At 38.8% G+C, this 11,544-nt stretch overlaps 3 protein-coding genes across 4 annotated transcripts; 1 reads left to right on the top strand and 2 right to left on the bottom strand.

Moving 5' to 3' along the window:
- Positions 1-1,666: 1,666 nt before the first annotated feature.
- On the top strand, positions 1,667-6,482 carry LOC118435805 (iron transport multicopper oxidase fetC-like). Its single transcript, XM_035852233.1, has 3 exons — positions 1,667-4,209; positions 4,680-5,264; positions 5,696-6,482. Exons 1-3 carry the CDS (start codon positions 2,190-2,192, stop codon positions 5,968-5,970), a joined length of 2,880 nt encoding a protein of 959 aa, XP_035708126.1. The 5' UTR covers positions 1,667-2,189; the 3' UTR covers positions 5,971-6,482.
- A 66-nt stretch (positions 6,483-6,548) lies between these two features.
- LOC110849991 (glutathione S-transferase S1) lies at positions 6,549-8,100 on the bottom strand. 2 transcript variants are annotated; one of them, XM_022097478.2, is made up of 3 exons: positions 7,894-8,100; positions 7,413-7,547; positions 6,549-7,082 (listed from the first exon to the last, which is right to left on the bottom strand). In XM_022097478.2, exons 1-3 carry the CDS (start codon positions 8,024-8,026, stop codon positions 6,739-6,741), a joined length of 612 nt encoding a protein of 203 aa, XP_021953170.1. In that variant the 5' UTR covers positions 8,027-8,100; the 3' UTR covers positions 6,549-6,738. The 2 variants fall into 2 exon arrangements, with proteins under 2 accessions (XP_021953170.1, XP_035708127.1); XM_035852234.1 differs by lacking the exon at positions 7,894-8,100 and having other exon boundaries at positions 7,413-7,879.
- A 593-nt stretch (positions 8,101-8,693) lies between these two features.
- Positions 8,694-11,326, bottom strand: LOC110849901 (aminoacylase-1). Its single transcript, XM_035852033.1, has 7 exons — positions 11,147-11,326; positions 10,897-11,078; positions 10,663-10,834; positions 10,256-10,399; positions 10,019-10,185; positions 9,367-9,596; positions 8,694-9,049 (listed from the first exon to the last, which is right to left on the bottom strand). Exons 1-7 carry the CDS (start codon positions 11,295-11,297, stop codon positions 8,845-8,847), a joined length of 1,251 nt encoding a protein of 416 aa, XP_035707926.1. The 5' UTR covers positions 11,298-11,326; the 3' UTR covers positions 8,694-8,844.
- Positions 11,327-11,544: the final 218 nt, after the last annotated feature.

Below are 11,544 nucleotides of genomic sequence, written 5' to 3'. Positions count from 1 at the left end.
CCCCTCCGGTTATTAGATCTTTTATAGTTTTACATATAATGCACACGTGTAAATACATACATATGCATAAGAATACGTAAAGGTATGTCGCCGACAGAAATAGTGTCGTTACAGCAAATATCGTTGCAACAAGATTTTGGTGATGATGAGGTATGGAGAATCAATTATAAATAAACACGCGCAAGGGAACAAAAAATGGTATATACAAGTTTTTTCTTAGGATTATGTCAGTAGTAGGTGATTATTAAATTGGATGATACGATACGTGATTCGCATACCCACACACATATATTTATGTATGCGTGTATCTGTCATAATTTCTTAGTAAATAAATTGGCCTATTCATAATTTCTTAGTAGGTAAATTGGATTATTTAGTTGGCGTGTGGATAAAGCTAAATATGTATATTCTCTATGCATCGGTACGTGCAGATACATACATATATATGCATAATGTATGTACATATGTATGTATATACATATATACATCTGTGCTTTCGGGGTACTTGCACAAATCATTATAGATTATCATTATTCATAATCAGGACTGACAGCGTTTTTTTAGTAGACTAGCAGTTTTATTTAAACATATTATCTAAATTTAGGTAAAGCTACGCAAATATGCAACTGATCCAAATTTTCACATATATTTCTGACTAAAACAATGTATTTATGTAGGTATCACGAGTGAACTTCTCAAAAGCAATTAATGAAGTGAAACAGGGAAAATTGTAACTTAATTATTTGGAAATTTGGAAGATGGTATCGAGATTTGAGTAACCCTTACAGGTATGAGGCTATTACATAAATATATTAAGACGCAGTCTACGTAAATGTCCAGGTATGAAACTTTTTACAACTCTTTACATCTGTATTCTGCCAGCTCATTCCTCTCCACACTCTTGACTTGACTTGATGTGAATGTGTGACAAGTTTTTTTTAAGTCCATGCATCCATCGTTTATCAAGGATTATAAATTACATACTTGAAGCAGGGTTTCGTTTTTCCCGTCCGAGACTAAACTTATTTTCCCAGGACGGGTGGGAAATATTGGAGAAAGTAATTTTTGCCGTACAAAACGGGAAAATATGTACGCACATGCACATGAGTTTGTTTATTGAGAAATTTAAGTTCTCTACTAATTATTGTTTTCGGAGTTTGACTGCATAGTATTAGTTATCTCCATGAAATTCTGATCATTTTGATATGTTATAGGAGGAACCTTAAACATTTTTGATTGTTTTTCCTGAATTTTTAAATTTTAAAAAACTTCGTTTAATTTTCTCAAAAAATTGCATACGAATGTTTTTAATTGCTCGAAGTTAACCGAGCTTGTACCAACTTTGTTTTCTCTAAATTTAATGGTTGTAAAAAATATAGATAAGAAAAATGTTTAGGTATCCGAAAACACATGTTTCTCCCGTTTTCCTAATTTCTGACCTATGTGTTTTAGACAGGTGGTAAAAAGTGCATTGTTTCGGCTCCCATGGTAAATTTGGATTTTCGGCCGAACGAAACTCTGACGAGAAAAGTTAAGCCGAAATCAATACGTTAAACTTAATAAAAAAAACACTCCGTCCGCTTGGGTATTTTTCGTGGAGAGTCTCCAGGACAAGTCATTCTCATCATTTTTTTTTACTTTCGCTACTCGAACACAACTTGAGATTGAAATATTTTGTGTTTGTACAGATACATATGGTTTCATTCACACATTCCTACATGGACTCACCTTTCCTCTGAACTTGAGATAGATTTGGCAAGTACATTTGATGCCCGAATGATTAAATAATTCAGAATAAGTATTAATATGACATTGCAAAAAGGCTTGTTTTATTTTTGCAAATGCAAGTCATTCTGTGCTTAGATTGATAAGTTAAGCTACCTCATGCAGTGACCCCAGGAGTTGCGGGGACATTAGAAGTGTAGGCCAGGGATGGGTGAGGTTGTAACATAGGCAGACTACATAGACCTAGAAAAAACCGAGGAAACGATGTCCTCAGGCTTCCGCGGCCGCGGAGTCCTTATTTAATGCTACATCCATATGAAATTCTCCAGCCACCAAATAATTCCATTAGCATTTGATTTTATTCATTCGTAACGTAAAAAATTACGTGAGCTGGACGTAATTGATTTGATTAAATCAGTCCGTCATTACCATCGCTTGTCTCCACATGTTCGGATTGAATCGCAATGTCCATTAAACACCTGCCCACCTTTCTTCTAATCTACACCGCCACAACGCAAGGAGATTTTCAAGTGAACCTCTTCACTCAACCGGGTTGCCAGGGGGATGCTAACAGGATACAAATCCCGCATGGAAATTTGAATCCTAATCCGTTCCAATGCACGGAAGTGGCGGGGGACAGGGGGAACTTTAACACGAGGTCGGTTTCCGTGGGGGGTAGTTCTGCCGGAAATTCCTGCACGGGTGGAGTAATCCTCTCCTCGCAACGCTACTGCGGCATGACCGGCACCCAATTCAACGTCCCCTGTTCCGGAGCGTGTGCAGATGTCAATTTATCCGTGGGGAGCATAATGACGCCAAATTCAAACTTAAGGCGGGCTTCTGACAGTACTACTCAACGGATATCTGCGCGACAAACTTTTTCTAGCACTGATAACAAACCAAGTTTTCACGTGAACTTATTTTCCCAACCGAACTGTGCCGGAAGGGCGAATCGGATTTCAATCCTGCAAGATTATGGAAATCCGAATAATTTTCAGTGCACCGAGGTGGCCGGAGATCGCGGGAATTTCGCCGCGAAATCGGTACAAATTGGATTTAACGGGGTGACCTGTCAAGATGTCACACTTTCTGATAGAACTTATTGCAGTGGGGGTAAAACTTATCGGATCCAGTGTGGAGATGGGTGTGCCAATGTCTACGTCACGGTGAGAAGTATACTGCTCACGAAGAATGTTGGTACGAATGCGCCTGCGCAAAGGGTTGCAACCACGCGTGCGCCACAGCAACTCTCCTTTTCGATGCAACAACGTGCCATGAATTTGGGCGTCGGGGATCCATCGCTGCTGGAGGTTAGTCTATTTTCCGCCCCAAACTGCGGCGGGACAGCGAATCACGTCTCTGTCCGGAGACATTGGGCAAATCCTAATAACTTTCAGTGCACCGAGGTGGCCGGGCAGAGAGGGAACTTTTACACGAGATCGGTGCAAACTGGGAGCTGTCAAGGATTTTCGGTGACCCTTCATCCCGCCACGCAGTGCACGAAAAGCAACAGTTTTCAGTTGGAGTGTGGAACCTGTGCTAATGTTGAGTTAAGCGTGAAGAGTATTTTGGTGGAGCGGGGACGGACCGGAAGTAGGCCGGCCGCAATAACTCCCCCACCGCCAGTTCGCCCGGGAAATGTGGATTTGCCGCCACGTAGCGAAGATTTGAGGAGCCCAAATGAACATTTCCCTCGCGACGAAAACGGAAACACCACTGGCAAGAATATCCTACGGCATCGTTTCCACATCTCGTACAATTCCTTTGCCCCAGACGGAGTGACGGTGCCCCATGTCCTCACCATCAACAACCATTTCCCTGGGCCCATCCTGTACGGGACGGTTGGCGACACGATGGAAGTGGTAGTCACGAACGGGATACAAGACGGGCAAAATGTGACCCTTCACTGGCACGGGATACATCAGAAGGGTACCCCATTCCAGGATGGGCCATCGTTCGTCACCCAATGTCCCATTCGGGCCGGTCGGAGTCAAACTTACCGATTCCCCCTCCGTCAATCGGGAACCTATTGGTACCACTCACACGTGGGGTCTCAGTACACGGAAGGATTATGGGGCGCCCTGGTAGTCCAGGGTCGGAGAAAGGTTTACAACTACGATGCTGAATTCACCATCACGCTGAATGACTGGTATCACACGTCCGCCAAGGAGAATGAGGAATGGTTCTTGACCAGTAGGTCGGGGGGTTTTCCACCTTATCCGTACTCCGCCTTGATGAACGGGTTGGGACAGTATGGTTGTGAATTTACGAGTAAACCCTGCTCACCAGAGAAACAGCAGAGGCCCGTGTTTCATTTGAATCCGGGAAGGATTTATCGCATCCGGCTGATAAATACGAGTGCCTGGACTTCCTTCAATTTCGCGATTGATGGGCATAAACTACTCCCTATTGAGGTGGACGGGGTGGATGTCAAGGTTGCCCAGGAGTTTTATGGGAGTGATGATCCCGATTCGGTTTTTATCGGTGGGTTTTAGTTTTTTAGAGGGTAGATTAATTTCATTTTCCATTCATACGTGTTCAAAAAATATTTATTCAAAGTTCATTCATTCAAAGCCTTGAAAACAATATTCATTCTTTATTCACTCATTCATAATTTGTCAAAAAAATATTCATTAATTATTCAACATTTATTCATTATTCATGTTATTCAAAATTCACAGTACCAAGATGAATTTCCCAACTTTCCCTATGTATGTATTAAGCATTGAGCTAAAAATGAATGATGAAAAAAATATTCATTCATTATTCACTCACACTAATTGAATAGATATTCACTCAGTATTCATTTCTTCAAAAATCAGAATAAAATATCCATTCAATATTAATTCAAATTTGAATGTTGAATGAATAATTTATTCATTCATCATTAATTGAATGAATGTGAAGATGTATGTTTCCATATGTGGGAATTTTAACTTTTTTGTTCTATCTAGGTCCAGGTCAACGGTATTCCTTCCTCCTAAAGAAAATCGGAGGTGGGAGCTACAATAAACACGTGATTCGCGCCATCCTCCGGGAAGATTTGATTGGCAGTCCGCCCCACAACATTAACGAAAATATTGCCTCCCTCAACCCGCTCGTGACCGGTCTAATCGTATACACAAACGATGAACGACACCGTGAAGTCACCATTGTGCCCATGGACGTGGAAAATTTCGACTACACTTCCTACATTGCAAGGCCCCTTATCCGGAACTATATTCAGTTGAATGACTCCCACCTGGTTCCCCACGATCGGAAGTCTGCCCCCCAAAGGACGGATAAGGAATATGTGGTCACCGTGGTGAGAACGACGGACGAGAATAATGTGCATCACGTTTCCTTTAACAATTCCGCCTTCTCCCTGCCACATGATAGGCCTCTGTTGATAAGCATGATGCGGAATGTGACCCTGCCAGCGAGCTCTTTCCCGCTTTACATAGAACACAACCAAGTGGTCCAGTTGGTCGTGAATAATCCTTCATTTGGAGTGCATCCTATGCATCTTCACGGCCATACGTTTTGGGTTATGGGGGCGGGTAGGTTAAAAATAATAATGGGCGTACTCACGACAACGTCTTATTTCGCATCGTAACTCATTTAGCAAACTTGCGAAGATCAAAATATTTCTTTCGTGAGGGGATTCGCAAAATATGACTTCACAAATCTCGCAAATCTACTAAAAACACCTATTTTGATTCCATGGATTTCTGTAATTTCTCTAGCTGGTGTTGGCGAGGATGAATTTGCGAAATTAGAACATGCTCAATTTCTGGGTAAATTTGCGAAAAAAATCCCATGGTTTTCCAGCAAAATTTTTGGGAAATCTCGCATATCTCGTAAAACTTCGCAAGTTATGTTGGTATGCCCAACATACATATGCGAGATATGCAAAGGTTGACTTGAGTACGCTCAATAAGAAAGTTCCCGAAAATTTTCACATGTTATTTTCTTTGCTTTTTTTACTCAGGAGAACCAGGGGAAGGTGACTACTCCCCGGAACGACATAGGCTCAACCGGAACGGCCTGAGAAGGGATACCGTGATGGTGCAAGAGTGGAGTTGGTTGGTAATCAAATTCATAGCGGATAACCCAGGCGTGTGGGCATTCCATTGTCACATTGATTGGCATAATTTGGCCGGAATGGCGCTCACATTTGTGGAAGCCCCGGATGTGGCTAGAGCCAAGCTAAGAGTGCCGGCAGAAACGAGGAAGGTTTGTAAGCAACATGGGATTATAATTTGAATTGACCCGGTCATTGGTCTCGTGCTACTTTGGGCTACAATTCTACATATGTAGTTATGTATACCTTAGAATTTGCACTGGAAATTAATCAGACGGTGGTTTCGCTAAGGTTTACTTTATTGCGGGTTCATACTATAAATTGAATCCTCCTTTGTTATATAACTGATTGAATAAAATGATTACTTTATACGTTGAGAGATAAATATGTTATATTTCTAAAATAAATTGTTGTAACGTTAGAAATAGCTCGCCCTGGGAAAATAATTTGAGTATACATATGTAACTTATTCTGAGCAAAGGTGCAGCACCAATGGTGCAGTGTAATCGGCCACAATTGATGCATAATGTTCATATAATTTTGCACCAATGGTGGTCATCGCATTGTTAGTAATTTCTTCGTTGTTAGGTATTTGCCTAACAAACAAAAATATGTAATTTTTTTGTATGCACTTTGGGTAAAGCTATTCAAATATTCAGCTAATCTAAATTTTCACAATATAAGACTAAAACATATTTATGTACACAAGTGTCATCACGTGAACTTCTCAACAAAAATTAATGAACTGGAACGGGGAAAATTGTAGGTAATTCTTCGAAGAATTTTATTATTTTCCAGCAACCAGTATACATATAAGGCCATTTGGTAAATTATAGCAATTCGTGAGTTGCATACATTTACATATGTACATATCAACATAATGACACAAGAATATTATCAATCAATCAGTGTACATACGTAACGATACTCGATAAGAAAGCACCGCACCATTATGCTTTTCCCAAACAATTGTCCAAACCTTTATACGTATATCCTGACTTTTCAACATAAGCTGCGATCCTAGGCAAAGAAAATACAGCGTTCTTGAATTTCTGTAAGTTAGGATATCCTTCCAAAACGGTGGGATTAATGTCGTCCTCGAGTGTTTGGAGCTTATCGGCCACATCGATATCCGCCCAAGTCAGCTTCTTACCGACTAAATAATCTCCATCATTTTTCTCCTTGATCGACTCCAACTTCTGTAAACAATTTGGCATCAGTTCCGCGATGAATTTGGCTTTACGCTCAGCTTTCCTGGCTTCGTCCGTCTCGTTAAATCGAAATCCAACCCACTCTAAAAACATGTTGCATGAAAATGTAAAACTTTGAGAAATTACACTTTTAGAAATACACTGAAGTTAGAAGTACACGTTAGAAATCTGATGTAGCCCGGCAAGTATTGATTTCTCGGTATTAAAGTTGCTACCTCTTGGTATTAAAATGCCAGTACAATTTGTGACTGGTAATACTTTAGTACCGAGCTGTTACTACACAGTATTACTTTTCAATACCACCTTGGTTGAGTCATAGATGGATACCGTTTGTTATAATATTATTTAATTTTTTTTATTATTTAATAATACCAACCGGATAATAATACAGGATTTCTAAGGGGTCATCTTACCATTAATCAAATCGTTAGTCGCATCAACATATTCGTCGCATTTTGCCGACTCCCAAGCATTTTCGCCACAAAGGTTGAACGTACGGCCGAGAAATCGCGAAATTGAGGAGCTCTGTGTAAGCTGTTTTCCATCAACTTCCAAGATTGGAAGTTGGCCCCAAGGTGTGGCGGAAGGCATGGATTTAAAAATATTTTAAATAAATACGTACAAATTTTTTATTGAGGATGAAATTAAGGATTTTATTTAATTAAATTTCTAAATACATTTTTAGAAATCAAATATTAAAATAATATCAAGTGCTGGCAAGTAACAAATATTTAGCTCGCGGTATTAAATATTTACCATATTCCGTAGGAAATTTTTACTGACCGGTATAATTTTAATACCAGGCTGGAGCAACTTTAATATCGGGAAATAAATACCTGCCTGACTATACCGGAATTCTAACAGTGCATACACAATAAAAATAAAAATACGTACATTTTTTGTATTCAGGCCAAGACTCAGGTTTAATAATGACGTCTTCGTAGCTCACATCCGCAACAGAAAAAATCATGCGGAATGCTTCAGCTCGCCCTATCACGTTGAAATATATTATTTTGTATTGCACCATTTGTGAGAACTTAAAAAACTTTGAAATTTCTGTACAACTTCCCGATGGAAGGAAGGGTCAAGAAAGAGTGAAAATCGTTTGCTGCAGACAGTGTATTTATGTATGTGCACATGTGCATGTTTTCATAGACATATGTATGTATTGCTATCTGTACATAGCATATCGTACGTGTTCATTACATAACTGCATTGAAAATCTGCATGTATGCATTTATATAACTCTTACCCAAGGTTAGTTCCATCTAGTAAGTTGCATGAATCCCTCATCTGATACAGCCTGACGTTCTTAAACTGTTGCAAAACAATTGGAGGGGATGACAAATATGAATTTGAGATTAAAAATGCGTATGGTGCATATTTAAATATTATAAATCTGTTTGTTAATACGTTATAAATTATGTAACATTTATATAATTTGTTGTCTGTAATCGAAATCAAACATGTTGATTGAAACGTTTTCACTTCCCATGAATACGTTTACGTTATTATGGTGCATACTTATATACATCAAGTTTGTAACAGAATTTTCATCTCGTGTATGTACGTATTACATATTTGGTTTTACTGCGTTGCTAAAGATATGCCACCGAAAGATTTAAAAAATAGAAAAGATTCAAAGATCGCAAGAAATTTGTGTTAAGCAGCATTAATTAATTTAACATCGCACTTACGTATTTTGAATAGTACGTTTATTCAGAATTTGCAACACGAGCATGCTAAAAAATGCGTGTACATAATCAATACAGTTTTGTAGCAAGTAAAAAATTGTGATAGATTTGTATGTATGTACATACGTACATAATAAATTCGACGTCAATCTCACTCCTCAACTGAACTAAAAGTTTTTAAAAGTAAGACATATCGTTCAATTGTTTGCAAATATGCGTCTTCAGAAATAAACTCGTTATGACCATGAACGCCACCACCACCCGCTCCTCCCATTCCGTACACGGTGATCCCTTCATTCCTGAAATATCGTCCATCCGTAACTGCGGCGAGATTAATTGGGGTACAGGTCGCATTCCTGTATATTATGCAGAAGAAGAAAATTATCAATCCTCAAGTTACAACTAAAAAACGTACACTCTTGGAAATGCAGTATTAAAATAATACCAAGCGGTATTCATATACATGTAACTCTACCAAAGTGGTATTGAATCAATATTGATAGATTATACCATGTAGTAATAGCTCCGTATTAAAGTTTTATCATATTGGTAACAAATTTTTAGGGTATAATTTCAATACCAAGCGGTAGTAACTTTAAAACCGAGATATCAATACGTGCCTGACTAGATGTATCAGTTTGCTAAGGTTGGATAATTATTTAAACGAACTTACAGCTTCTTACACATCTTTGATGCAGCGACCCACCAAATGTTTGAGTTATCGTTAACAATCGATTTTGAGAATTCGTCATCCTTTTGTAAAAATTGGATGCTCGTGTCGTTGCCTGACTCTGCCGCAACGCTTCGAAGAAATGTTTCCGTACTGGGCAACATTCCAGAATTGAGACGCAGGTCAAATATTGCCCATAACTCGTCAGGAATTACGTTGGTTGCAAGTCCACCCTGAAATTACTATTTCTTATTAATAATGGATATCTCCCAGCGTATTCTTTACGATTTTTAGAAACTAAATAGTGTCAATCGATCACAAATTTAATTAATATGATATTTGCGAAAGGAAATCTGCCAATTGATTAGGTTTGAGGAATATATTTGCATCCAAAGAGGAGAAAACGTTTGGAAAGCGTGCATAAAATTTGTCAACTTCAAGGCACGATGTTTCTTCTTTGGATGCAAATATCTACGCCAAATCTAAGCCATTACTTTGCAGATTTCCGTGTTCAAATGTCATATTAATTAAATTTCTGATCGATTGACACTAGTTTCTAAGAATCTTTCCACACATATATACATATGCTGGGAGACCTCTATTTTCAGTCAATGATACACAAATAACTTTACGTAAACCTAGTACAATCTCTTACACCAATCTGGACCAAATTAACGGAGCTGGTCTCATTAGAATTTAATCCAAACTGAGATGCACGAAAGGCCATCATTTTATTCAGCACAAACGTCAATTTTTCTCCAGTGGTTGATCGAGGCATCGCCGCGGTGTGGGTTGACGGTCCACGTACAATAAATTTAACCTCTGCATTTAATATATGTCATTGATAAACAATTTTAATGGAACCTATCAAATAATAAAATTTGACCCCTACGCCAACGCGTTTTCTGCACGTATGATATAAATATTTTATCCTTTGATCCACCTGGACCTTCGTCTAAGGCGAAGCCAACATTTAACCGGGCGAAAGAACCAGACTTGATAAAACCTTTGACGCCACGATTAAACAGCTCTTCGTCTAATAATGGAACAATAAAAAGTATGTAATTATGTATCTTTTTTGGCGCATTATGATGATCATTTAACATAAACTTGAGAATGTCCATATATGTTTTGCGTCATCAAAAAGCGCTGATTTGTATACAAAGTTTGTATTACAAACCACCAACCCATTCCCTATCCTACGCATGATAAGCTTAAACAGAGTGAGACAGGGGACGCAAGATCACCCACCCACCTTTTTATGACGTAACATATGAACGTTCCGTCTAGTTTTGTAACCTGGGAAAATTGCGACGTGAATGGAACGTCGTGGCACATAACCGGCCTTTTTTAGTGACCTGATTGCTTCCAGAGTCGCGACCGTTGTGGGTTTCATGTCTGATGCACCCCTCGCAAATATTCGGCCGTTTTCATCTTTATACGCAGAAAAAGGGGGATGGACCCACTTCGGCTGAATGCACATGTTCGTATTGAAAATATACATATTTATGTCGTAATAATTTCCATTTTTACCGGATCTACTGCCACGGTGTCCATGTGTGAATCAAATATGATTGATTTTAATCCAGGGTATCTTCCCAGCCATGTAAGCCACATGGCGAAAGATCCATTTTGTTTGAATTTGTCATATTCCTCGTAATTAAAAACAAGCCCGATATCATCTGCCTGACGGTGTAACCATTCTATGCATGCCTCTGTTTTAAAACCGGTTTTTGTATTAAAATTAGTACGCCTTTGAACCAGGGAGTATTAAAAAACTCACCGTAATTTGGTGTCGGGTGTGACGACTCGGTTCGTAGATATTCCCGGAGTCTTGCTACTTCTGGAGAATCCTTGGTTCCTAAATATTCCGAACTTGACCAAAAAACTTGTCCGAGAATAAATGCAAATTTCAAAATTGTGGACAAATCCATTTAATAAATTGAAACGAATGTGTCCAAGACAAGTGGTGAAATAGGTATCAGTATAATTTACAGAATATTTACTTGATGAGAACTTAATGACAATTTTATCTTCGTGTAGCAATGCACGTTTAGATTTCGTATTTAACAGGGATTTCCATTCTCTAGTAATATGTATCTATTAAGCATCATTATCTGGAACTATTCATGTATAGTAGAAATTGTCATGAATAGACAAGCAATTTACTCGTTTAATATT

This window comes from Folsomia candida, unplaced genomic scaffold, assembly GCF_002217175.1.
Source record: "Folsomia candida strain VU population unplaced genomic scaffold, ASM221717v1 Fcan01_Sc005, whole genome shotgun sequence".
Lineage (NCBI taxonomy): Eukaryota > Metazoa > Arthropoda > Collembola > Entomobryomorpha > Isotomidae > Folsomia > Folsomia candida.
The sequence above is the reverse complement of the archived record's forward strand: the minus strand, read 5'-3'. Positions and strand labels throughout refer to the sequence as shown.

Bases quoted from the DNA above. Each gene is read 5' to 3' on its own strand.
- LOC118435805 (XM_035852233.1), top strand. From the start codon at position 2,190: ATGTCCATTAAACACCTGCCCACCTTTCTTCTAATCTACACCGCCACA. The intron at 4,210-4,679 runs GTGGGTTTTAGT...TGTTCTATCTAG, and splicing joins TCCCGATTCGGTTTTTATCG to GTCCAGGTCAACGGTATTCC. The intron at 5,265-5,695 runs GTAGGTTAAAAA...TTTTTTACTCAG, and splicing joins GTTTTGGGTTATGGGGGCGG to GAGAACCAGGGGAAGGTGAC.
- LOC110849991 (XM_022097478.2), bottom strand. From the start codon at position 8,026: ATGGTGCAATACAAAATAATATATTTCAACGTGATAGGGCGAGCTGAA. The intron at 7,548-7,893 runs GTACGTATTTTT...CAATCTTGGAAG, and splicing joins TTGGCCTGAATACAAAAAAT to TTGATGGAAAACAGCTTACA. The intron at 7,083-7,412 runs GTAAGATGACCC...ACATGTTTTTAG, and splicing joins GACTAACGATTTGATTAATG to AGTGGGTTGGATTTCGATTT.
- LOC110849901 (XM_035852033.1), bottom strand. From the start codon at position 11,297: ATGGATTTGTCCACAATTTTGAAATTTGCATTTATTCTCGGACAAGTT. The intron at 10,400-10,662 runs GTTACAAAACTA...TTCCATTATTAG, and splicing joins TCACGTCGCAATTTTCCCAG to ACGAAGAGCTGTTTAATCGT. The intron at 10,186-10,255 runs GTAGGGGTCAAA...TATTAAATGCAG, and splicing joins CGTGCAGAAAACGCGTTGGC to AGGTTAAATTTATTGTACGT.